The sequence below is a fragment of the Squalius cephalus genome, assembly GCF_949319135.1.
Source record: "Squalius cephalus genome assembly, chromosome: 22".
In the NCBI taxonomy this organism is placed as follows: Eukaryota; Metazoa; Chordata; class Actinopteri; order Cypriniformes; family Leuciscidae; genus Squalius; species Squalius cephalus.
The window spans coordinates 28,079,140-28,106,766 of record NC_137143.1 but is presented as its reverse complement, the minus strand read 5'-3'; the positions used below and the strand labels follow the sequence as shown (position 1 = coordinate 28,106,766).

At 36.0% G+C, this 27,627-nt stretch overlaps 2 protein-coding genes across 2 annotated transcripts; both read right to left on the bottom strand.

Moving 5' to 3' along the window:
* Window positions 1-681: 681 nt before the first annotated feature.
* On the bottom strand, window positions 682-27,613 carry LOC307150176 (uncharacterized protein). Its single transcript, XM_079857044.1, has 9 exons — window positions 27,550-27,613; window positions 20,833-21,129; window positions 20,455-20,751; window positions 3,286-3,333; window positions 2,939-2,992; window positions 2,729-2,761; window positions 2,505-2,594; window positions 946-2,431; window positions 682-834 (listed from the first exon to the last, which is right to left on the bottom strand). The coding sequence occupies exons 1-8, from the start codon at window positions 27,602-27,604 to the stop codon at window positions 2,334-2,336; spliced, it is 972 nt and encodes a 323-aa protein (XP_079713170.1). The 5' UTR covers window positions 27,605-27,613; the 3' UTR covers window positions 682-834; window positions 946-2,333.
* LOC307150138 (uncharacterized protein) lies at window positions 12,183-19,626 on the bottom strand (the record flags this gene model as incomplete). The annotated part of the gene is made up of 14 exons (XM_079856993.1): window positions 12,183-13,807; window positions 13,929-13,966; window positions 14,346-14,441; window positions 15,808-15,877; window positions 15,975-16,026; window positions 16,282-16,300; window positions 16,423-16,500; window positions 17,269-17,319; window positions 17,419-17,469; window positions 17,699-17,779; window positions 18,033-18,083; window positions 18,407-18,454; window positions 18,960-19,259; window positions 19,617-19,626. The coding sequence occupies 14 exons, from the start codon at window positions 19,624-19,626 to the stop codon at window positions 13,718-13,720; spliced, it is 1,035 nt and encodes a 344-aa protein (XP_079713119.1). The 3' UTR covers window positions 12,183-13,717.
* Window positions 27,614-27,627: the final 14 nt, after the last annotated feature.

Genomic DNA, 27,627 nt, shown 5'->3' with positions numbered 1-27,627 from the left:
AGCCAACATATTCTATCATTATTTCTGTACACACACACACACACACACACACACACACACACACACACACACACACACACACACACACACACACACATAGATTTTTTTTTTCTCTTTAGAGGTGCAACAAGTGAAGAAATGAAATGATTCTTCCATGTTTTGAGGAGCATAAAAGAGATGTTTCCACCTGGCAGGAGGTGTAGATTCTGTGGCTGCTTTCAAAGTTTCACCAGTAGAGGTCACCACTGAATCAGCAAAGAGAATTCAACAATGTCCATTTAGTTTGGAAATATCACTTTAATTAGCAGGCTACTGTTGGTATTAATATTGCAGAAACGCTCTACATGAATGTTGGAGGAGGAGGGGTTGGAGGAGCTATTATACGTTTCTGTGACTGTCTAAAGCACATGAATATGACAAGTGCCATTCACTGATGACATCTAGCTCCAGCTCCCCCTCTCTGGATGTAATATGGGTGGAGCTTGCCTTAGTTAGGTTTAGGGGTAGGGGTAGGGTTAGGGTTAGGCTGTGGCTGGACCTCCATTGTCTCTGCAGTGAATCCCAAGCACTTCTCACAAGGCAGTATTGGGCTAGAGAGCCTTGCCAGAGAAAGTCTTCTGCGTGGTCACAGAGGTCACAATGCTTTTCACGCCAAAAACTTATGAAAATAAAAACCTATTTGTCAGCAAGTAAAGATAGTTTATTTATAATGAATTTACATAATGAAACACGACTTAAGGCTCATCAGTGCATCTTCACCAAACTGTAGACTTGATCTCCTGCGTTTGAGTGAACTGGTTTGTCAGGGATCGTGCAGTACAGGTGGTAAACGTTCTTAAGGAAGACAACAGAAAGATTGATAAGACAGACAAGATAAATGTTTGTAATCTGTTCATGATAGACTTCTCATTTGTTTATGTGGGTTTGTGGTGTGACTGTTCACACCTCATTTTCTTCTGTATTGCCCTCTTTCTGTTGAGTATTGACCAAGACTTCTGTAAAGCAGAAGCGTCATATCAATTTTTTTAACTGCAAATGTGGACAATTAGTATTTAATCAGCATTAAATAGCAGAGATCACTTACTGTAAGACTGAATCTCCATAAAGAGCTGAAGAGCAATGAAGACGAACAACTCCATTACAGCGAGAGTGAGAAAAGAGACGAGTCTCTCACAATGGGTGAATTAGGAAGTAACACATTAAACCACAGGAAACCATTTAATGTTTGTGCATTCAGAACTATGAAGATGAACGTACATCATGTGACCACATGTTCAGCAGATCTGGGTCACCTATTTTGTAGGCTCACAGACTACAGGCACATAATGTCTGTCACGCTCTGCCTGTTTTACTTTAGTTTTCATGGACTTTTAGTTTGTTTCTCATATTAACCTGTTTCCTGTGTTCCTTTATTCCCGCCAGTCCTTAGTTGCTGGATATTCATATAATTAGCACACCTGTCAGTTTGAGTTCATCACCCTGTGTATTTAAGTCCTTCAGCTTCCTCAGTTCATTATCTGGTGTTGTTTGTGCATTGCACGCTGTTTGTGTTATCATATTGGACTGCCTGAGTTTTGCTTTAGTTAATAAAAAACCTGTTATTTTGCTACGTTACACAAAGTCAAGCGGTTCAGTTGCTCATTGAACAGACAGTTGTTTAACAGAAAATAACACTGCAAAAATCTTGCGGTTGCAAGGTTGAATGCAACGGTTGCTATAATTCTGTAAAAATGCAGTAAAAATGTTAACACATTTATAGAACAACCTGTAAATTGTACCAAAAAATAAAAAAATAAAAAAATAAATTTAACAGTAAATCCGACAGCTCTTTTCTGCTGAATTATCAAGGTCACTCTGATACTAAAATATGTTTTGTACTTTGAACATATACTGACAACTACCGTAGCAGTAAAGATAAAGTCACATGAGTTAAAGTTCATCATAGCTTTTCCACAAGCTGATGTAGATACAGTACTAATATAGAAGGTGAACGCAGTGTCATGCACATGACACTAAACTAAAGCAATAAACATTAAACAACATAAGATTTAACATAACTGATGTACTTAATTAATAACAAAAAAACTAAGAAGAAACATAATTATTAAAATTGAAAAACATCAAATGTGAAGCGTCACACAGAGAATGTCAGTTTATGGCTATTCACTGTAAATTATAAGATGATTTTCTCCCAAAATCAAAATGTGGGGAAAAATCCTCCAAGATGCCTTGGCCTGCTGATCAGTATATGAATTCAGTAGCTACATACTGAACTCATTCTTTCTATACATAATTGTTGTCTTTAACTTTGCAAGAAGTGAAGAAATGAAAGTTCATCCATGTTTTGCGGAGCACACAGAGGAAGTTAACAGAGATGTTGTTTCCACATGACAGGAGCTGTAGATCACCTCTGTGAGAACGTCATCAGAACCTGCACACATACACTTTATTATTATCATATGTTTCTGTATCACAGAGCTCAGTTTATGCATATGTAAACTTACTGTCAAAGGGGCAGAGACAGATGAATTCCATGAGTCCAGACAGAAATAAACCAATACCAGTGAAAACCAGCACTACTAACAGCCATGAGACTGTCAAAAGACAAAAATAAGGCTTTAATCCATATATCTAAATTAACATGAAAAGTCAAATGTCAATGTTTGTTTTAGTTTTTACAGATATTCAGAATATCAGTTTTGTATTGTGTTGTGAGTGAATGAACAACCTTCAGAGTGAATGTGATCAGTATGAGGAACAGCTGCAACAGAACATACCTCAGATGAAATCATATTACAATAAAAAAACTGAACTACTGCATTATGATTGCATACATCAGTGTTTCTAGATGATCTCACTGTCAGGAAAAGGATTCTTCTTATTTAACATTTAAAACAGATTTAATATTATATTATCAACAAAGCAAAAATCCATTTACATGTTTCTGACTCTCTGGTGGTTTCAGGCAGAGCAGAAGCTGGTATGAAAACAGCTGATAGAATCAACAGTGTGTCAGAGTGAGATGAGATATGAGAGATATGATACTACTAGCCTAAAATCAGTTGCCAGAGTCAATGATCAATAATACAGTTTGGCTGTAATTTTACTGGATAACAATATTTGACTGCTAAATCCTGCGACTTACTAATCATAGTCACATAGGAAAGCTGTGCAATAAACTAAGAGAGAATCATTTTCACATTTAAAGTAATTTAAAGTGAAATGAGCAAAATGCCTCAGTTTGATTGTCAAGTATGATTTATTCTCAAAATAAACATAACTCACAAGTTCTTTTGGCCGTCAAAGTTTCACCAGTAGAGGTCGCTGTTGAAGCTGCAAAGAGAATTCAACAATGTCAAAGGAAGCATTTAGTTTGGAAATAAAACTATTTGGTTGTGACATTAATACAGTATAACATACAAGAATACAATATAAATATATTTAAAAAACTGAAAAGTGAGCTGGACAGAATCATTTAATGTGATAAACATTATACAGGCATGTGGTCATCAGCTAAAGACAAAAGGTGTGTTCGACTTGAAGTGGCGCTGCACAGATCGATTGGTGTTTGACATCAAGGTACTGGGAGAGCGATTCGAAAGCCGTCAAATCTCCAATCGCTCTCACGGTTCTTTGTCATTCACCGATCGGTTTGGGCAGCACCGCTTCATATCGAACACACCTAAAAATGAAGACAAACCTAATCACGCCCCTAACCCCCAGCAAGTATTATTCTTTAAAAGAAATATTATTTATTTATTTTTTATAGCCACATAGGATCATGAAAGGGGGGAATTTCAATGTTTGTTTTAGTTTTTACAGATATTCAGAATATCAGTTTTGTATTGTGTTGTGAGTGAATGAACAATCTTCTGAGTGAATGTGATCAGTAGGAGGAACAACTGCAACAGAACAGATCTCAGATGAAATCATACTAATTTACAATAAAAAAACTAATCATTATAAAATTTAAAAAAACATCCACATATCATTGGTTTCATTTCCTTTTCATTTGCATGTTTCAAATCATTTATAATACTCAACAAACAGCAGAAATTAATATGCAAAGGTGTTTTAAATAGCTGCTGTCTTTAATGTTAATCCAAACAAAAATCAGACAAAGAGAAAATCACTCACTGCTCTTAACTGCATAGTATATATTTAATATTGATTGATCCTTGTCAAAGCTACAAAAGTTTTTCAATGTTATTTGACATTTGATTCTTCCATTTCTGTAGGCCTACCTGAACACACAAACCTGCAACATGATTTATTTGTGCTGTTGCTTGTGCTTTGCTTACTGTGAACTTTCACTTGAATGTATAATTTTGCTGTAAAAATCTGCTTATTTCTTAGAATACAAAATAACATGGGTCACAAAAAAAAAAAACATAACAAAAAATGGTCAGAGGAATATCACTGGAAAAAGAAGGGAAGAACTTATGTTCTGTTCTTATGTTATGTTCAGGGAATAACTTTAGGACCGGCGTTAATATTAAAAAAAATCTTTATCCTTGTATGCTTTATGGCTGCAATATAAGTTGCAGGATTCCACATCTACAGAAAGGCCTACAGAAGAGTCTGCACAGACAGAGAAGACATAGGCCTACAGGTGGGCAGTGTATAGACAACTTTTCCTTTTTATTTGTTGCATGAGGCATGTGTCTAATATCTCTTGTTGCAGGCACTTGACCACTGGCTTTTCTTTACAAAGAACAATTGAAATAAAACTCAAGGAACTAAGCATATTTGTCTTTTATTAAACATTTAATGAAAAGTGTTTTTTGTGGCAATGTTGTGTAATATGGCACATGCAGATTCACTGTAACATCTGCTGGCGTCTCACAGATCATCTTCACTGAGCTGGACTCACTTAGGACATCTGGAGATACTTTTACAGCAGGAGCTTCTGAAACAACCAAAACAGACAAATCAATAATTACATCGTCTTACTGACCACTTTCCAATCAAAGTCCATGTTTTGATTAAACCATTAAACAAATTGAATCTCATAAATGTGCTTGCAGCAGCACCCAACTACACAGTTAATGGAAAATGTAGGGCTGGAGGTGTTTGTTTACTGATTTAAAGTTAATAATTTTATCCCTTAAAAATCATCTTAGTTAATAAAAATTATATATTTAAACGTTTTTTACGTGTGAAAATAGTTTTCAAGCGTTAAAATAGCTTGAATGTAACTCTATACCCTTGCTTAATTTATTTTACGCGGATTCATGAATGTGATTCACACAGTCAACTGTAGTAAACCCTACGCAAGTGGAAAATATTAATTTAATTCTGCCATACATATATTTTCAAACCAGAAACTGATTCAGAAGAAGAGGAAGAGCGAATTACACATGGTTGCCTACAAATTTTATGTATCCATCAATGTATTCCTTTCTTCACCGTCGGACACATAACGGTAACTGTTATTGGCCTCTGGCTTGATACCAAACAGCTAATAATGTATTGCTTATGTTACACAAACCATGTTCCTTTTACCATCTCAGAGTCAGACAGCTGCCTTCTAACCATCCTTTGAACATCAAAGTCAGTGGAGAAAGACATATATTTCATCATAACATACATCATATAATTTTATTGCTATACCGGATTTTTTATGTCCCTTCCTAAAGGTGAGTTATTTTGTTCTCACTGTGTAAAATGCCCACAGAGTTATAGAAATGATACGTAAAGCCCAACACTGCACACTGACAGGATTCATTACGTTTGTGACGGTAGGAAACGGGTGGTTTCTAACCGCATTTTTGAGACTGTCTTTGATACATTGCAGTTTTAAGAAGAAAATACTGTTGACTGGTGAATTTGCACATGGTTTGTCTTTAATTTTTTTTCTCACTTTCTCATGCACTTCAAAAATTCTGATAGCTTTTTATCAGGATATATACAGTAGCACCAAGAATAACTTTTATATGAACAAGTGCAGATGTAAATTAATTCTCCTGTACAGTGGATATTCCAAATAAGGTGTTATGTGAATTACTCAAAATTCCAATTAATGGATTAATCAGAATAGCAATCAGGTAAATTAATCTTCATGGCTAAAGTAAAACTTCCTAAAAGCAGAGGTTGTAGGTTCATGTGTTTGCAAATATTTTAGACAAATGTTTTTTCACTACAAATGTGGACATTCAGAGTTAAATTAACATTAAATGACAAAGATCACTTACTGTAAGACTGAACCTCCATAAGAAGCTGAAAAGCAATGAAGATGAACAACTCCATTACAGCGAGAGTGAGAAATGAGACAAGACTCACACAACAGGTGAATTAGGAAGTAACACATTAGACCACAACCATTTAATGCTTGTGCAGTCAGAACTATGAAGATGAACGTACATCATGGGACCACGTGTTCAGCTTTATTCACTGTAACAGAGGGCAGTTGTGGCCACAGGCATTAGAACAGTGGAAGGCAACAGTGTCTTCAAGCGATTCAATCTATCGTGTGAAGGGGCCGTTCACCCAAAAATGAAAATTCGGTCATCATTTACTCACCCTCATGTTGTTCCAAACCTGTATGAATTTCTTTCTTCTGCTGAACACAAAAGAAGATATTCTGAAGAATGGCAGTAACCAGAGAGTTGACAGTAGCCATAGACTTTTATAGTATTTTTTTTCCATACTATGGAAGTCATTTGGGAACATCAGCTGTTTGGTTACTCATATTCTTCAAAATCGCCCATATTCTCCATAATCGTCCCGGTGTTGCACAAGGCTTTAGTTTTGCGACCACAAGAAGCGCAGGTAATCCCCGTCATTTTCTTGCACATGGAACTGGTGGAACATTTTTTCGATGTCACGTATTACAGCTATAGGATACCTTCTGAACCTCACAAGGACACCTGTGAGATTGTTTATCATGTCTGGTCCTGATAACAAAATTTTTCATTGAGACTTGAACCTTTAAATTTCGCAGAACAATCAAAAACGACCCGTAGCTTATCTGGCTTTTTCGGATGGTAGATGCTATGATGAGGTATGTACCAATTATCACCATCAGTTCCTTCATCATTCACTGTTTCCACATCACCTCTCTCAATGACGTCGTTCATGTTAGTAACGTAGTCTGTCTTGTATTTCTCGTTTCTACAGAACTTCTTGTTGAAATGATTGAGTCTGACTTTGGCGAGCTCTCTGTTGTCAGGTAAGTATGGCCGTTGTTTGAAAGGAAGAGGCATTTCATAATGTCCTTGAGTATTTTTCTTTATGCCTTCTTTGAGATTGTCTAGAAGCGTGATATCATCTTGAGAGATTGTCTTGTCATCTGCTGTGAAATTCTTAAAGTCTGACTCAAGTACACGGATTGCATCCACAGGTGTCAAAGCTGGTATCTCCTTTGTGGCTATTCTGTAATAAAAACTGACTTCTGTTGATTCATTGATGCCTGGTGTGGAGCAGCCCTCAATACTCCATCCTAAATGTGTTAGAATAGCATAAGGTTCATCATCTTTACCTATATGTATGGCTTGCCTGTGAGCTAGCACTCTGTAGCCTGGGAAAACCCAGACAACTTCCGGCAAATTCAGATTTACTCGAGAAGTAGTCTGGCAAAGAACTCATTCAAGCCCATTTCCATGGCCTAGAAATCGCAGCACCAATCAGAAACGTTGAGGCGGGCTTTACACGATGACGATCGCTCTGATTGGTTTTAGGTCTATCCAATTGCGCCCAGAGGCATTTGAGCGAAGTCCGTTCAACTTTTAAATGCATTATTATATTCAAATTGCAAACACATGAGGACAGTCTCCATGAAAGACCCACTGGCAGATGAACGTGCTACTACATTTCTCTCCGAAACGGTAGGAAATTAAATTAGATTTAATAGAGGATTTTAACTGTGACACGATGATTGACAGGGCAGTTTACGTGACAGGATGCACGCGACAGATCCGTCCGATAAAGATGACGAAGTAGTACTGTATGTGACAAAGCTTGCCTACTTTTTTGCTACACATTCAAAAGTAAATACCTTTTCTTCACAAAAAGAGTACATACTTTTATGGCGTAGTGTAACTTAGGCGAATTGGGACGCAGCTTTACACGATGACGATCGCTCTTGATGAGGCATTTGAGCGACGTCCGTTGGTGACGCCCCTTTGGAAATGATTTGTCTATGGAGCTTTGCCAGACCATAACTCAGTTACTACTGAGAATGATCTGGTTTTAACCAGGCTAACTCTGGGGCAGTTATAGCCGATTAGTAAAACTACTTCACAGCTGAGAAGAGGCGACATTTTGTCTCTGATTACCTTCACAGTTTCCTGTGTTGCAGTGTGTGATCACGATTAACAGGAATACACTCCTTGGTACCGTTGGTTTTCTGTTTCCGTTATTCTCATAATCATGAAGACGTGAGATCGAAGATAAATTGAAGATAATGAAGACAATTTGCATACATGTGTCGCGACATTCCTTAGCACAGTGACTTGGTTTCATACACCCATAACAGACTTCATTGTCTTTGACATAGGACCTTCTGTCTTTCAGAGACTTCTCCATGAATTTTGGCCACATACAAAGTTAATGATTGTCATCTTGACACAACATGCATGGCGCTTTTAACTCTCCTTTAGCCCAGCGGTTCTCAACTGGTTTGGCAATGGGACACACATTTTCCCATGGTCATTAAGCCGCAACCCCCCTTTTTTAAGGAATTAGATCGGGCTGGCCGTATCTTTGTTTAAGCTTGTTCAATGCATCTTTGTATGCTTCATCATCATTGCGATAAAAGGTGCTTTCAAGATATTTGTGTGCTGAGCCACTCGCATAGTTTTTTAAATAATAGAGTTTATCAGCTGCTGAGATGCCCTTTCTATCTATAAGAGACAGAGATGAGGCTTTCCAGTCCACAAACTAAATTGGGTCTCCGCTGAACAGCGTAGGCTCGATGGGTAACCTGTTGATGCTGTCCTGAACTGCTTGAGTAAGGTGAGACACTTCACTGAGAGGTGTTGACTGGACATCATTGTATTGCTGATCTCTGACTTTCATGTTCATTCTGTGTTGACTACGGTGACTGGGAGGGGACATGTTCGGTTCACTTAGTTTTGTCGTGGCCACAACATATAAACTCGTGGGAACGTGATAATATGTTGTTGCCACGAGATATTAATTTGTGGAAACGTCATATTAAGTCGTGGGAACGTGATAATAAATCAGGGCCACGCGATCATTTTGTTGAGGTAACGACATCATGTCGTGGCCACGCGATGTAAAGTCGTGGCCTCGCGATCATATGTTGAGGGAACGATATATTTTTCTTGTGGCCACGACTTCATATTTTGAGAGAACGACATATTTCTCGTGGCCACGTATGTTGAGGGAACCACACCGGTCAATACTGTAACCACATAGCCTATACAGCAGTCGGAGATGGAGATGACTGATGAAATAACATTTTACTTTGAATTAGGAATGTCATATAAATATATAGAGCGGTTTCTGGCACTAAGACATGGGTATGTTATAAGTGAAAGACACCTGAAGCGCATTCTTAAGTTGAATGGGCTTTTTCGTCAGAAATTTGCTGGCTTGAATGAAATACTCAGGTCACGAATAAAGTCCCGTTTAAGGCAATAAACAAAAACAAATTATTATGAGAAACTTAAATTAACAAATAGTTAAGTAAATTATGCCCGGGATAAAAGGAGAGCCTGTGTCGCGTGTGAAGATTCGGTTCCCACATGTTATAAAACTCGTAGCCACGAGAAACGGAAGTCGTTCCCTCAACAAGATCTCATACCCACGAGATATTATGACGTTCCCACGACTTAATATCACGGTCCCACTAGTTTATATCAAGCGTGCCGCACAAGCCCTGAAAAGTGAAGCCAAAACGTCTCGATTGCCCCCCGGTGACTAGTATAGGTCATAAGCCCCGCCTCCCCGTGTTATTCAACAGGATGCGAGACCAACTAAACAATTAAATTACACTTCAAATATCTTTATTCCAAAGGTGGTTTCTTTCATTTGCTGTCGTTTTTATCATGCTGATGTAACTTCAAGTGTCTGTTTCAAAAATAAGTTGGTTTTTAGTTAGTTACTGGATGCAGTGGTGTAACGTCATGATTGACAGCTGTGATTGACAGGTTCTCTGAGCGAAGTAGTCACTGAAGCACCAACGGACATTTTTTTCGGGATCTTCGGAGGACTGAGGAGATTGTATTTACTTTATTTTAACAAGCCTCTTGTCGTACTGCAATCAATTTTTAAAAAAGTGTGCAGAATCCACTCTCCCTGAGTGCATTTTGCGAGAGTGAGGGCGGAGCGTTGATTTCGCGGCTTTACTTCCTGCTCACGACTGCGCAGGTCTGGTCCCGATATCGCTACTGCGCAGACTCAAGTTCCAATATGTCAGCGCCATATCGGGACACTGGCGGCTTCAGTTCCGTTTATATACTGTCCATGTTCAGTTCTCATCAATGGAAGAGAGCGAAGGGGCGTCGTCCATCTTTTTTTACAGTCTATGGTTTATATGTTGTGGCCACGACAAAACTAAGTGAACTGAACATGTCACCGTAGTTGACAGACTCTTTGTCTCTTGTTTTATTTCTTCATCATATGATTTTACTAGGCACGAGCAACCTCTAAATCACTGGTCTCAAAGTCCTGGAGGGCCACAGCTCTACAGTTTTGCTCCAGCCCTAGTTAAACACACCTGATCCAGCTAATCAAGGTCTTCAGGATTACTAGAAGCTTCTAAGCAGGTGTTAGTTGGAGCTTAACTCTGCAGAGCTGTGACCCTCCAGGAACTGAGTTTGACAGCAGAGCTCTAAATCCTGTTCTATCTGCAGTCGTTCCAATTCAAACCTTTGAGTTTATAGCTCTTTTCTGAGTTGCTCTTCTAGAGTTCTTTTTTCCCCCTTTTTCTTGTCTTTCCATTTGCATCATCTTGTATTCAGCCTCTTTTGCAGCATCTGCTTCTAGAAGAGAAGATCCAGAATGGCTGCTGAGCGTAACTATGAGCTAAAAGCCCTTTCCTGTTCTGCATCAAACTCGCCATCTACTGCTGAAAACCTTTTCAGCACAAATTTGACGATGTCATTGGTCACAGCTTCACATGCATCAATTTTACATCTTAAACCAGCAGTGGGTGTAATATGTTCCCTTATTTCTATATTAGCTCCACAGATTCTGCCTTGGCTTGCTGATCAGTATATTCATTGAATAGCTATACAGTAGCCAACATATTGTATCATTATTTCTGTACATATCATTTTATTTTTTCTCTTTAGAGGTGCAACAAGTGAAGAAATGAAACGGTTCATCCATGTTTTGAGGAGCATAAAAGAGATGTTGTTTCCACCTGGCAGGAGGTGTAGATTCTGTGGCTGTTTTCAAAGTTTCACCAGTAGAGGTCGCCACTGAATCACCAAAGAGAATTCAACAATGTCCATTTAGTTTGGAAATATCACTTTAATTATAGCAGGCTACTGGTATCAGTATTACAGCATAACATATCATCGTAAAACAATAAAAACATATCAGAAACGCTCTACTTTATGAATGTTCCACATATACTGTTGGTAGTATAGCAGTTCAAAAGTTTGGGATCTACAAGATTTTTTTATGTTTAAAAAAAAAAGTATCTTATGCTCACCAAGGCTACATTTATTTGATTAAAAATACAACAAAAACAAAACGGTAGTATTGTGAAATATTACAATTTAATATAACTGTTTTCTATTTTAATATATTTTAAAATGTAATTTATTCCTGTGATCAAAGCTGAATTTTCAGCATCATTAGCCAAAATCATCTTTGTGATGTCTGGATTACTGAAGATAGATGATATTTACCGTCAAAGATGTGTTAGAATGTGCTGAGTGTTTTATTCTTACATGTGGATCAGTGAACATCCCTGGATATGAGTGGCCGTCACGTCCATGTAGCTGTTCTTCAAGGTTCTTTCACACACCTCAACTTTAGGCTTAATCTGTACTGTTAAGCACAGACAAAACTGACGTAAAAAAATAGGAATATTTCACAGTGCTGTTTGTAAGAATAGCATATACACTGTCAAAGGATGAGATGTGGATTCTTCACAAACTTTGTTTTGCCTGCCTAAAAAAAGTACTTGGAAAATAACTTTTAATTGCCTAATCCCTTTACATCAAAGGAAAGCCATGTTATGTAAATAAAAACATATTTTCCATCAGTTTTCTATCATTTATTTAAATAATCTGAATGCACTATTTGTAATTTCTGTGTTATAATAAGAGATCTCTAATTTCTCTTAGAGGACCAGCAACTTGAATTTTAGCACTAGTCATGAGAGCAATACTTTTTTTACAACAATTTTAGCACTAGTCATGAAAGCAATACAATCTGACAACATTGATATCATAGCTTTTTCAGAAAACTTAAATTTATGGTAAAAGGCGGCAGCATGGTTGCCAGAAATTCACTTTAACTAATACTGTGAGAGTGTTTGTTTACAGTATGGCATATTGGTGCCTGTATTTTGTAAAACTATATTCAATATTGTATAATGTTAGTATACCAATTGACTTGAACAACCAACATCAGATTTGATTTTGTAATGATAAATGTACTGATAACCACTATGATAATACAGATGGTAAAACAGAAAGTCACATGATGAATCAGAGTGGCCTGTCCATAAAATGTAGCCAATATTCATGTTTAAACGGTGCACAGGGTCATACACACAAATACACTAAAACAATGCAATAAACATTAACTAAATAACTTAAGATGTAACACAAAACATCTTAAATGTACATTATTCAAAGCAAAAATAAGCAAATATAAAATATAGCCCAGGCCTAATCATAAGAGATGTCACGCAAGGACTTGTCCTTTTACTGTTTTTCACAATAAATACATATAATTCATACTAATATATGATAATTTATTGTTTTTATTTCCAAAACCCATACATTTGACAGTATTTTACAGTTAAAGGGTCAAGATGACATGACAAGATTACATCAAATTTGATCTTTTGACAAATAAACGGTATTTGTGTCATGAAAACATCCTGCAAGTTTCAATCATAGCCTAAAACGTCGATATAATTAGGATATTGTGGGATGTGGCGTCACATGGGCGAATTCATTTGCAAATGACTGCAAAACATCAACGAATCGGTTTACATCATCGGACCATAGGCCCCGCCCACTGGTGCTTACTCTCTAATTGATTGACAGCTGTCTTCAGACTCAAACGTCGCGTGTCAAAAGAAAATAGAAGCCATTTATACACAAGATGTACTCCGTCTCCGAGTAATGGAGAGTTCACACTAAAACTTTTATTGAAATATGAACTTTCAACTGTATTGGATGCATAGACTGTAAAAAAAGATTAACGATGCCGGATTGGATCTGACAGCAGCTAGGCCTACATCCCAAACTGTAAGTAAACCATTTCTGTATATGATGATTTTATATGGATAGATTTATATGTTTTCAAAGCTGACGTTAGCTAACGGTGACAGTTTACTGACAAGCCTTAAAGGAGCCGCCCATTAAAAAATGGATAATTTCAGACAGAGGAATGGTTAAAAATAAATTGTATTAATAGGCTATGCTTAATATTTTAAGATCAATATTAGAAGTGGTTCCACACTAAACGATGAATAACGAAAGTGAGCACCATTTTTTCTGCAAGATCCTTTATAATGGATATATATATACTGTAGCCTACATAATGAAACAACAGAGATTTATCAGTGCATCTTCACCAAACTGTAGACTTGATCTCCTGCGTTTGAGTGAACTGGTTTGTCAGGGATCGTGCAGTACAGGTGGTAAACATTCTTGAGGAATAAAACAGAAAGATGGAAAAGAAACACATGATAAATATCTTGGCATTCAGTTCATGATGGACATCTCTGTTGTTTATGTGGGTTTGGTGTGTGACAGTGTGTTTACACAAACCTCATTTTCCTCTTTCTGTTGAGTATTGACCAAAACACCTGTAATGCAATGCAGAAGCGTCATATCACTTTAAAGAACATGCTGACCTTCATGAACAAGCTCTCTGTCATAAAGCTTTAATGTATTTTAAGCTTTGACACTTTGCACAGCAGAATCATCTCTTCTCAGACTCATTGTGTGCAACACTGTTGTGATGAATGTAATATTTGTCCCACTTCTTCCGTATGAGCTCATCGTGACTGAGTGGGCCAAGTTTCTCAATGCTGATATGTGAATGTGAGCATCAAAAATTCTGTTTTTGGACTAGTGAGGAAGCTTTGAGTTGTGAAACCACAGTGTGTTTGCATTGTACGTTTAGTACTAGTAGGTTTGATTCCTCATGATATGATCACTTTAATGAAAGAAACATTTTATTACCTGAGGGCTGGTTAATTGATTTCTCAGACGTAATGAAAGAGTCATTTGCTGTGGGATCTGGTGTGCTGTCCTGATGGGACTCTGGGTGTTCGAGGCCTTTGAAAGAACAGCATGATGAAGAGGGTCAAACAGAGTCAATAGAAAACCATCCAAAATAAGAGGACAAATGTCAAATGGCATCTCCTAAAGCTTCAAACGTGGTGTGTGAAGTCAGTGACGCCAAACACAATGCATGTCTTGATACTAGACATGATGCACCATAATTGAATGAGTGCATTTACAAAATAGATGTGAGAGCTACACAAGTGCTGCAGGGGTGATGCATTTTTGTCGCCAAAACCCGGAAATGAAAATCTGTGGGTTTTTTAATGGGTTTTTGGTTAAATCCCTGAAATAAGGTCTTTGGTTAACACAAGCCCAAGATTTTTTCACACTTTATTTATATGACATGATATATATAGTAAACCCCCTTTAGGATTTTTGAAATTTTAAAGCTTTTTTTCTTGTCTTGAAATGAGAGGTTTTTGGGGCACGTTAAGGAGCCGTTTACATGCATTTTGGCCATTCATTATATACATGTTTTGGGGGCCTGAAAACCCAAACTTTTGAAACCCGATTTCAAAGGGCAAGTTTTTGAAAATATTACCATTACTGTCTATGTGTAAAAATGCAATTTTGTGAAAACAGTGACATCATGCGCATGTGTAGCCTATTAGGCGTTCAGGCAGGCTCATAGTGTTACAAAGTGACATTGCCAACTACTGGCCTGGTAGCATAATACAGTGTTTTTAGTCGTTTTCGGGATCGTTTTGACAATGTTGTCATATGTACACGAAAAACACAATGGAAAAACCTTTTAGTTTTTAGCACATTGTTGTATTGTAAATGTATCCTGAAAGTGAATATGTTCTTAGACTGAAAGAGTTATAGAAGCTCGACAGCCCTTTAAAAGTGCTCATTTTACTGTATTTGAACAGCAGGAAAGTGAGTAAATGATTTTCATTTTGTCATGAACTGTTCCTTTAAAGCTGCAGTCCTTCACTTTTTTGTGTTCAAAATGTACAAAATGTATATAATAAGCCAGTACATCATGAATCCATTTTCCAAACCGTGTTTTTGTCTTATCCTGAATCACTATGGTACACCTATAATAAGTCTTTATATTCTCACTATTTTAGACTGAGGTCTTACCCATGCGTGACTCGTCATAGACATAAACAGAGAGAAGTAGCTCCGGCTACAAGACGCATGCAGTTCTGTTTATTAACCGCTAAAGCACTAAAAGTTGCGGACTGCAGCTTTAAGAAAAGATGTGGCTAATAATGCTGAAGACTTGAAAGAGGAAATGGTACTCGTTTCTGAGAAGCTGTGGTCTATATCGTGTTTTTGACTTTGGCAGGTTTATTTATTGTTCTTGGTTCACGTTATCTGAGATCATTAACTGTGAACGATGTTCTCTCACCTACAGAGATGGGCTGAGATGTGGCTGGTACAGAAGTGATCAGAGAATATGTCTCAGCAGGTCCAGAAGTCTAAAAGACATTAAGAATAATTAAAGTCATGTCCATGTTAAGGTTCAGCCTTTTTAAAGATTGTGATTTTAAAGATTGTAAATGCACAGATACTCACCAAACCAATTCCTTGATTGGGCTCATCTGATCTTATTGATCTCATTTTATTGCTAAGAATCAAATATGGATATTTATGGCATCTTTTCATACATATATCAGATAAGGTGCTAAACATTTACGCTTATAGTTCCTAGATTACAAAAAAATATACAAGACATTGTATCACAGACAAAAGATTTCATGCAATGCAGAAGTCGTCTGCATTACATAGTCATATCACTATAAATAACAAATGTTTTAACCTTCATCAACAAGCTTTTTCATAATAATTCAAACTACTGTATTGAATGCATGAAAAAACTCACTGTTGTCTTCTTTTTTTACCTACAAAACAATGGGAATTATATGTTCAGTGTTAGCTTGCATGATAAATTCTATATTGAACAACATAAAACCCAGTACATACAGAACAAACAAAAAATATATATAATGATAACTTTACTTACATGCAAACCAGCACAGACAGATGAGTCCAGAAAAAATGACACCAACACCAGTGGAAACCAGAACTATAATCAATAAGCCTGTGACAAAACAAAACCAACACTTTAATAAATATGTATGTGCATTATGGTAAAGTTTAATTTGGTTGTTTTTAGTGCTGGGCAACAATTAATCGCATCCAAAATAAAAGTTTGTGTTTACATAATATATGTGTGTGTACTGTAATTATAAAATATAATTATTTTATAAATAAAAACATATGCATGTATACATTTAAGAAATATTTGCATGTACTGTGTATATATATATATATATTATATATAAATATTTATATATAAATAACTTATAGTTCTTAAATATATACATGCATATGTATTTATATATAAAAAATAATTATACACAGTAGTACACACACACATATATATTATGTAATATATTTTATATATTATTGTGATACACAAAAGATTGAGAAAATGTATAAAGATTTGTTTTACTTTTCTGTGAATGCTGTGTTGGGTTTGGACAGTCAGTTTGATTGGTTGAATTGTGAACATTTGGAGCATCTGCATCAGAAAATACCTCAAATGAAATCACATTTGACCAAAGCGTGATGATTATACACAGCAGTGTTAAGTCACACCGCACAGAAAGACACCAACCAATGCCAACAATCACCAGATTAAAGACTTCACTTATCAGACATTCCACTATCCGACAAACACAGATTCATGTTAAATCGGCAAAAACGAGAGCTGACCAATGGCGTCACAGCAACAGACTCCAAAAGGAAGTCACTGGAAAAAGAAGAATTTTCCTTATGGCATTCTACTGATATTTATAAAAGTTACCAGTTCTGGTGGATGTTGGGGTTTCAGAAGTGGAAATGGCAGCCATTACTGCTGAAAATACATTGCAAAATAATGAGCTATATGAGTTAACACACTATGAAAGAATTGTGATGTTATACGTGTTTTAATTGAACACTAAACTATGCTCACATGTTTTTGTGTTTCCATTTGTGGCTTTTTGAGTGGACGTTGCTGTTGAAACTGCAGTGAGAACATGCATCATGGGTGTATTTAAAATGAAAACTGTCTTAACAAAGATTGGCATAAATCTTTAAATTAAAAGTTATAGCAGTAACTATGATTTAAAAACAATTGAAATATAAAGACCAATTCAAACAAAATTATGATGCTACAGAAGAGAGTCCAGCTCAGCTTATAAACCACACAGTCTCATCTTGAGTCATGTGACATTGAGTATTTTGTTACTAACTTGGCATCCAAGTACTGGGTTCTGAGATCAGTGGTTCTGACATGCTTATGTTAACAGGCAAAGGAGATGTTGCCATGGAAACTGAATAAAACAATGACACAAAATGTAGATGCATTATTGAACTTTAATGTTTAGGGGAAAACTGCGATTCATAAACAATTGAACATTGAGAAAACCAGCACGATCAAAGTAAGTTGAGAACTTTCAAACTGCTCAGTGTTTGGAATCTTTACTTGTGCTGAGTTGAGCCAAGTTGAGTAAATGGATCCCAGATATATATTTTTTAATCCAACATATAGTGATTTTACCAACGAGGAAGAGTGGGTGAACTTACTTGTGGTTTCCTTTGTTGTGCTGGTTGGCTGGTTTGACGTGGAAGGTAAGTCTACAAATATAGAGTTCAAAGATACAGCACGCACATCCAAAACAATAAAACTGGGTGCTGGGCAGACAAGTAGTTGCAAAGATAAACAATGAGTCCGCACACCAGAAAATGCTCCCAAGTCTACAAATATAAAAATAACTTACTGTATATTGCAAGGTGAATCACTTTTGACATTTTTTCAATTCTTCTTTTAATTCAGAATGACTAGACAAAGTGTTATTAGTAACTAATCAGCTGCAAATATACAAATTAAGCCTATCACATCATTCATGGTGTGATAAGAATCTTATTTTTTTTTTGATTTTACAAACTCAATTACTCACATGTTTTCATGGTTGTTGTCACATGTGCAGTGGTAGCTGATGTTGAAACTGTAAAGACAGTTTACCAGTATTACAGGGAGTAATTGCAATTATTTAACTTTTAAAGCAAATGTCAAGATAGTCTTTGTGGTTGATGGTACAGAGCCTTCATATACAAAAATAACTTTTCATTCCATGTAATATGTAGGGTGAATTCAGGTTGATTGGGACACTTTTTGCCATTGAGAAGTGTCCAAATCAACCTGAATTCACCCTACAGGTCTTGTACAGGTTTATATCCAATGAGGACATTACTGAACCAAATGAGACAATAAGTTGATTATTGTATACTGTAAACTGACACTAATTTTGTTTTCAATAACCCTGCACAGAGAAACATTAGAAGAGTGAACAGCCCATTATCATTCATAAAGCCGAATAATGAGCTTAGAGTAAATGAGAAGTACAGTAAATCACTGTGGATAGATATGTATGTATAGGATTTTAGTGTTTGTTTTTTGATAGAAACGACTTTTTAAACAGATTATAAATAAATAAATATCTCAAGACTCACTCTGGATTGTTATTGTCACTGGATCGGAGTGAGGAGATGGTATGAGAACTTGTGACTTCTCCACAGTGTAGTAGCAGGTTATTCTCACAGATGAACTCTGACCTTCTGACCAAATACTGATCTGAGATCCAGTGAGTGAGAGCTGACATGATGAGCTCTGCACTGAGTAACTTTCTCTTCTATTTATGTTAAAGTAACACATCTCCATCTTCAGATCTTCAGTATTCTTACAGTTCAGCTGAACTGTGTCTGTTTCCTTAATAACTGAAGCAGATGCTGTTAACTTGGCCTGAGGAAGACCTAATGAAGAAGAAAAGAAAATTGATGTATTCATCTAGAGATATCAGATAGAAGCAGCGACTTCTGAAAGTTGCAAAAACTGAAAGAAAAAACAACTGTCTTTAAATTTCATCATGTTAGTCTTTTGTCATTTTAAACTATTCAAACTATTAAAAAGCAGTTCGTTAATGACATCATCCTTCAGGAAGTTACATCATTTTGGAGCACTATACAGCACAAACATCAGCATTTGCAATATTTTCTGTGATTTCTTGTGGTATTAGTTGGTTCGACAAAATACAACAATTGCTAGCACTTTATTTTGATGGTCCCTTTTGTATGATAATATCAACACTTCAAAAGTTGTTTTAAACTGACTGTCAGTCATTCACTGTGCAATGGTTCTTTATTTGCATGTGTAAAAAAAAATCATAATTAATCCAGTCATAATGTCAATATGTCATATGATGAGCTTAACCAGAGCATATTTCTGAAAGATACTTAAATTTAAAAACTTCTACTTCAGCACAAGTGTATTAATATGTGTATTAATTAAAATAGTTCAAGAAGTGCTGCAGAACAAAAATGGCCCAATAAAAACTTACAAAGAAACTTTTAAAATATTAAATTATTTGCTTGCCGTTTCTCCTCTCTCCATCATATGAGATGTGCAGAAACAAGCTTCTTTCTATAGATGTGTCAGATGTTGTCTAGCTCTCTGACATGATCAGCTGAAGCGACTCTTCCTTCCTGCCTAAATATATCAGATAGTTCACTTGCTGAAGTCACACTGGTTAAGCGTTTGTCTGAGAAGAACCTACAAGTTATTCAGTGTAAGAAGATTTCACAGATCTCTGTCTACTGACTCACTGTCTTACAGCATCACACAACTGCTAGAATCAGCTTCACTATGTTGTTTCTGACTTCATAGACCAATACCGATCAATACATTTAGTGTATTTGACCTTTCAGTGTTGTATATACAGCCTATTGAAAGGGTCGTTATAAATAGTATCTGTCAAGAAGTGCCCTAGATGTAATACACAGTATCAAACAACTTTTCTCATAGGTTTTTATTTGTTGTAAATACTGACTTTTTCTTTTATTGATCAAACTTTCATGTTGACCTACATAAATCAAACTGGCTTAAGAATTATACAGGTGTAGATTAAAAGTGTTCATGTGTTAAAAAATTATTACAGTAAAAAGTCCTCACCTCTGATGGTGTGTGTGTCACTGCGCGGTGATCTGATCTCAGGTTCAGTGTTGATGTAATAATCACAGCTCAGATTTCTGCTGTTCACTGATCGTGTGAAGAGTTCACTATGAGTTAAATAAAACACACAATGATTCTCTCCAGACTGACTCTTCTGAGAGACACTTCTGTGCAGAAGACCATCCTCAGTGTAGAGACTACAGTTGAAATCAGCTCTGACTGAAGGTGGTATTTCACAGGCTATGTTGATCTGGACATCATCGTCACTAACACTGATGATGGGTTTCTGAAGTGAACCTAAAGTGAAATAATCCAGAGTTATTAAAAACATTGTAATAACAGTTTGTAACGCAGAAGAACATCAGTGAAATCTCTCACCTAGAACCGTCACTGTAACAGCAGGAGAATGAGATGATGGTTTATCAATCCCGCGCTCAGTTATTGTGTAGAAGCAGTAAATGTGGACTGATGCTGGAGATTTTACATCTGCCCATCTGAGCACTTCAGCACCAGTGAGATCGAGCTCACATGATGGACTGACTTTTATATTCTTCTGTTCACTGTTTATGTAGAAATGACACTGTTTCACTGTAACATCTGCTGGCATCTCACAGATCATCTTCACTGAGCTGGACTCTCTTAGGACATCTGGAGATACTTTTACAGCAGGAGCTTCTGAAATAACAAAAACAGATCAATCGCTATATTATATCTTCTTACTGACCACTTTTCCAAGCATCATTTTCCAATCATGTTCCATGTTTTGGTGAAACTTTTAAACAAATTTAAATGCATAAATGTCCTTGCAGCAGCCAACTACACAATTAATGGAAAATGTAGAGCAGCCCATGAAGGTATTTGTTTACTAATTAAAGTCATACAGTCAATAACTGTATCCCTTAAAACTCATCTTAGATAATCAAAATGACATCATTTCTTCAACCCTTAAAATTTAACTTTACACCCTTGCTTAATTTAATTTACGCATATCCATAAATATGCAAATTAGCCCCACCTCCACTCAATCACACCAGCTCAGGCTACATGATCCACTCTGTCAACTTAAACGCGACACAGTGGAAATATTGGCTTAATTCAGCCATACATGTTTGAAACAGAAACTTCAGAAGAAGAATTTACAGGGTTGTCTACAAGACAATATATCATAACGGTAATGCGTTTTATGTATCGCTCTCTACAATGTTGGACATATAACAGTAGGCTAATTGAAATCCCTAGTAAAAGAAACTTGTTCCAAAATGTATTTAAAATAAATTAATTCATACTAAGTTTACTACAAATCCATTAACAATACTGACATATCGCTTGAGACTTCCTGAAATAAATATTGTGATTAAACTTTATTTGGAGTGTTTTTTTAAACAATGCACATTTCTTAATATTAAGTCTAAAATGTGTTTTAATATCATTATTAGTAAGGTTAATATGATCTCTGTATAATATCAGTTTTTAAATGCAAGATATTTAAAGTGTACCTAAAGTACATTTGCAATAGTTCCATTTGAGCACAATCAAATATAAGTATATCTTTATTTGAACCTCATACTATTGCAGGATAACTAAAGTGCATTAAGTACAGAATTAGTTGTACCAATTTAGCAGACTTATACCAATTTAGTATACCAAAAGTTGAATTGCAGGGTATGCAGCGTATTTATATTAAGTACATAAATATTTAAATGTATTTGTACTTGGCATAAAATAAATGTATTTCAAATAAATTTTAATATATATATATATTTTTTCACTATAGGGATGATTAGCCTTTGGCTTCACTACGTTATTTAACAGCTAATAATGTGATGCTAATGTTACACAAACCATGTTCCTGTTCACCATCTCAGAGTCAGACAGCTGCCTTCTAACCATCAGTAGAAACGCTTTGAACAACTCAGAACGTCAGTGGAGAAAGAGTTCATCATAACATACATCATATACATAACTCACCCACTATATTGCTACATGTACACTCTTTTTCCTGTCCCTTCTTAAAGGTGATTTTGTGCTCACTGTGTTAAAATGCCAACTGAGCATGATAGAAAAGACAGGCCAGCACTGCACGTTGACAGGATTCATTACGTTTGTGACAGTAGGAAACGGGTGGTTTCTAACTGCGTTTTTGAGACTGTCTTTCATACACTTCAGTTTTAAGGAGAAAACACTCAGCAATGATGTTGACTTTAACTTTTATATGGGCAGATGTAAATGAATTCTCTTGTACACAAAGTAAGGTGTTAACGTGACTCATAATTCTAATTAATGGATTAAATAGGTTATTGCAATCATTTTCATGAATTTTAATGGCATAGCTAAAGTAAAACTGCTTTAAGGTTGTAGGTTCATGTGTCTGCTGTGTTCTACTAAAACACAAACGTACTGATAACACATGCTTAAATTCTGTATTTTAAACAAATGTTTTTGGTAACACTTTATATTACGACCCGCAAACAACTGCGTAAGTAAACCGAAATTACGGTGTACGTTTCTGTAATTATAGTGTACTTCCGTGTAGGTATAAGGGAACAATATGTTAAGTTTTGGGTAATAAAGGGGTAACAAGCAGATATACAACCTGCAAAGAACTTCGTAAGTAAACCGAAATTACGGTGTACGTTTCTGTAATTATAGTGTACCTCCGTGTAGGTATAAGGGAACAATATGTTAAGTTTTGGGTAATAAAGGGGTACAACCAGATATACAAGCAAAGTATTTATAATGTAATTATTTTAAAACTAACAGGTACCTATTCTGTTAATATATTCCAGGCAAAAATTGTACGTCTGTTGTATATAAAAGTTTTTATCACATTTCTGGAAAAATATGTTCTTGTGCAATGTAGTTACAGGGTAATTTTGACATCTGTGGGTTGTAAATTATATATATATATATATATATATATATATATATATATATATATATATATATATTATATATATGGCTGTATGTAAGCACAGTATGATAAAAATTTAATCTGAAACAATTTTATAAACAGCTGATTTCGAAAAACATTGGCAATGCTATTTATTGGCTTTTCTTACTAAACTACTTAACATTTAGCCAAAAAAAAAAAATTCTGCTATGACTTTAATTTAGAACGTACCATGTAGTACTTAGTACTTACCTTATCACATTGTATTGCAATGCCACTTAAATGTCAGGGCAAATATACTGTGTAATTAAAAAAAAAAATTAATTTTTTTTATAAGAGTAGCCTACCTTTCTCTGTAATTACTGTGCAAATAGTGTTGTTTCGTATTGTTACATAGTAAGTAGTGTTTGTTACCCGTTTCAACTGTGTAGTTACAGGGTAAGTGTAACTCCTGTGGGCTGTAAATTAAAGTGGCGCTTGTTACCCCCTTGTTCTGTGTAGTTACAGGGTAAGTGTAACTCCTGCGGGCTGTAAATTAAAGTGGCGCTTGTTACCCCCTTGTTCTGTGTAGTTACAGGGTAAGTGCAGTAAATATACAATAAAGGATCCAATTTAATTTCTGACTTTTATTTTACAAAAACATTTCAAAACACGTTTTCATCTTAATAAAACATTGTCTTTTCTACAGTATACTCAAACAACAAAGTAACACATTATACCCCCCCCCCCCCTTTATTTGCTTCTCTTGCTTTTCTTCTTCTTTCTTTTCTTGCTCTTCTTTTTCTTAACTTCCACAGGGGACTCTGAAGTTGAGGAGTTGATGGAGTCCCATTGGTCTTGCTGCACTGCAAAAATATGAATATATATACATGCTCTTAGCAGGCTTGAAGCTACACCTTCAATTTTATGTTGTCGAACAATCCTCCACTCTAAAACATTTTGTGCCACCTGATATTACTGTAGTAACTGTAATTTTGAAGAAAACACATTTTGGTGAAGTTTGAGGCAGATCATGGGGGGGTTGTGATATTTTATAGTGATAATGACTGTAGTGCAGCAGAAAATGTTTTTAAAAAAGGCATAGTTGTTCTGACAGCAAAAAAAAAAAAAAAAAAAGCATGAAACAAACATGAGCAGTAGCACCTCAATGCAGTACACAAGATCCGAGGGGAGGAGTCGGATCTTATATAAGGGGTGGAGATTGGTAGGTTTAGGGGTGGAGATGGGTAGGTTTAGGGGTGGGTTTAGGGATCAGGGGGTGGAGATTGGTAGGTTTAGATACGTAAGGTGGGAGGAGTTGGATTTTATCCGACTCCTCCCCCCGGATTTTATGCTCTGCAGTGAGAACCATCTCAACATGAGGGCTGTGGCACTATAGGATCAGCATATCTTTGTGTCATTGCAGATGGGACAGCAGACTTCATCTTTTCAATTTCCTTTTTCAAAAAATCACACTCATCTTTGAGCAAGGTGATCTCTGCTTTAAGAGTGATAATCTTATCTTTGAAAGAAAGAAAGAAAGAAAGAAAGAAAGAAAGAAAGAAAGGTTAGACGTTTAAATTTTACTCCTGCCCTACTCCAGGGCTTATACTTGTGACCACTTTCCTATTTTTTAAAACATCAAATTGAAGAACTAAACATCACTGGTACTGTACATTATAAATGCACTTGTTAAAGCATTAGTTCACCCCAAAATGAAAATTTACAACGGACTTCACTTCATAGGCCTTTATCACAACACAATAGAACGCCGGAAGTAGCCGCGAAGCAGTGTACAGCGTCTTCCGGTTATTGCATTCACCATGGCTTCATGTTAATTATCACTGGACTACTTCGCTCTCTCGTCTCCCAAAAGTTTCATTTTTTTTTTGTTTTCTTGATTCCATTTTAATTGTTTAATTAAATTGTTATAACCAATTGTTTAAAATGTAATGATTTAAGCAAAAATTTCTTCAAAGGTTAACCAAACTTTTATTTTGACGGGTTGCCGTGTAGACCTTCTCTCTGTGTTTTATGATGATAGTTTCTCTCAAATGAAGCTAAAAAATGCTGCTGAAGTGACTCTCAGAGCGGCTGTGTTGATGAAGTGCATTAATGTTAATAAGTAAGGCTGAAAAAAATCGCGAGCGTCATGCGTGCCTAGTGTGTGTGGTAAATGAAACGCGTCGGTGCCATTCATTCACAGAGACACGCAGAACATGCACGATTCCTATTTAAATAGTCTTTATGCGGTTTAATATTGACAGACACTGGTCTATATCGCGATTTTATTTAAGTTTACTGACCTACTTTTCATCTAAATGTGTAACTAAGTAACCACCGGAAGTGCGAGTACACTGCTTGGCGATTTCTAACGTTCCGAAACCAGGAAATGAGATAAAGGCCTATTGGTCACCATCGTTAAGTCCAAATCAATGCAGTTTCAAAAGTCTTTTAAGTGTTTAAACGGGCTGTACGCGATCACAGCTGAAGAAGAGGTTGTTATCTAGCGAAACGATAGGTCATTTAAAAAAAAGGAATATATAATTTATAGACTTTTTACCTTCAATAGTTCGGATTGAGCTGATCAACAAACGGACAGGGAACTACGTCATCACGTTGAAAGGTCACGCCTGCGCCGGCAATACTATTTGAACTACTATTCATATTCATCAGAATGTTATTCATATACTATTCATATTCATATTCACTGAATACTATTTCTATATATATAATCGCAAACAATACTATTTGAATTATCCTCCTACGTACGGTCGCATTGTAAACAGTGGGGCGGTACTTCGGCCGGCGCAGGCGTGACCTTTCAACGTGATGACGTAGTTCCCTGTCCGTTTGTTGATCAATGATCAGCTCAATCCGAACTATTGAACTATTGCCACAGCCCTCAGGTTTCTGTTTCATGCTTTTTTGTTTTTTTGTTGCTGTCAGAACAACTATGCCTTTTTAAAAAACATTTTCTGCTGCACTACAGTCATTATCACTATAAAATATCACAACCCCCCCATGATCTGACTCAAACTTCACCAAAATGTGTTTTCTTCAAAATTACAGTTACTACAGTAATATCAGGTGGCACAAAATGTTTAGAGTGGAGGATTGTTCGACAACATAAAATTGAAGGTGTAGCTTGCTAAGAGCATGTATATACTGTATATTCATATTTTTGCAGTGCAGCAAGACCAATGGGACTCCATCAACTCCTCAACTTCAGAGTCCCCAGTGGAAGTTAAGAAAAAGAAGAGCAAGAAAAGAAAGAAGAAGAAAAGTAAGGGACGCAAATAAAGGGGGGGGGGGGGGGGGGGGGGGGTATAATGTGTTACTTTGTTGTTTGAGTATACTGTAGAAAAGACAATGTTTTATTAAGATGAAACATTTTTTTGACATTTTTTTGTAAAATAAAAGTCAGAAATTAAATTGGATCCTTTATTGTATATTTACTGCACTTACCCTGTAACTACACAGAACAAGGGGGTAACAAGCGCCACTTTAATTTACAGCCCACAGGAGTTACACTTACCCTGTAACTACACAGTTGAAACGGGTAACAAACACTTACTATGTAACAATACGAAACAACACTATTTGCACAGTAATTACAGAGAAAGGTACTCTTATTAAGAAAACTAAACAAAAAACTTTTAATTACACAGTATATTTGCCCTGACATTTAAGTGTTATTGCAATACAATGTGATAAGGTAAGTACTAAGTACTACATGGTACGTTTTAAATTAAAATCATAGCAAAAACAATTTTTTTTGGCTAAATGTTAAGAAGTTTAGTAAGAAAAGCCAATAAATAGCATTGCCAAAAAGTTTAATTTACAACCCACAGATGTCAAAATTACCCTGTAACTACATTGCACAAAGACATATTTTGCCAGAAATGTGATAAAAACTTTTATATACAACAGACGTACAATTTTTGCCTGGAATATATTAACAGAATAGGTACCTGTTAGTTTTAAAATAATTACATTATAAATAATTTGCTTGTATATCTGGTTGTACCCCTTTATTACCCAAAACTTAACATATTGTTCCCTTATACCTACACGGAGGTACACTATAATTACAGAAACGTACACCGTAATTTCGGTTTACTTACGCAGTTGTTTGCGGGTCGTAATATAAAGTGTTACCATGTTTTTTCACTACAAATGGACATTCAGTGTTAAATTAACATTAAATGACAAAGATCACTTACTGTAAGACTGAACCTCCATAAGAAGCTGAAAAGCAATGAAGACGAACAACTCCATTACAGCGAGAATGAGAAAAGAAA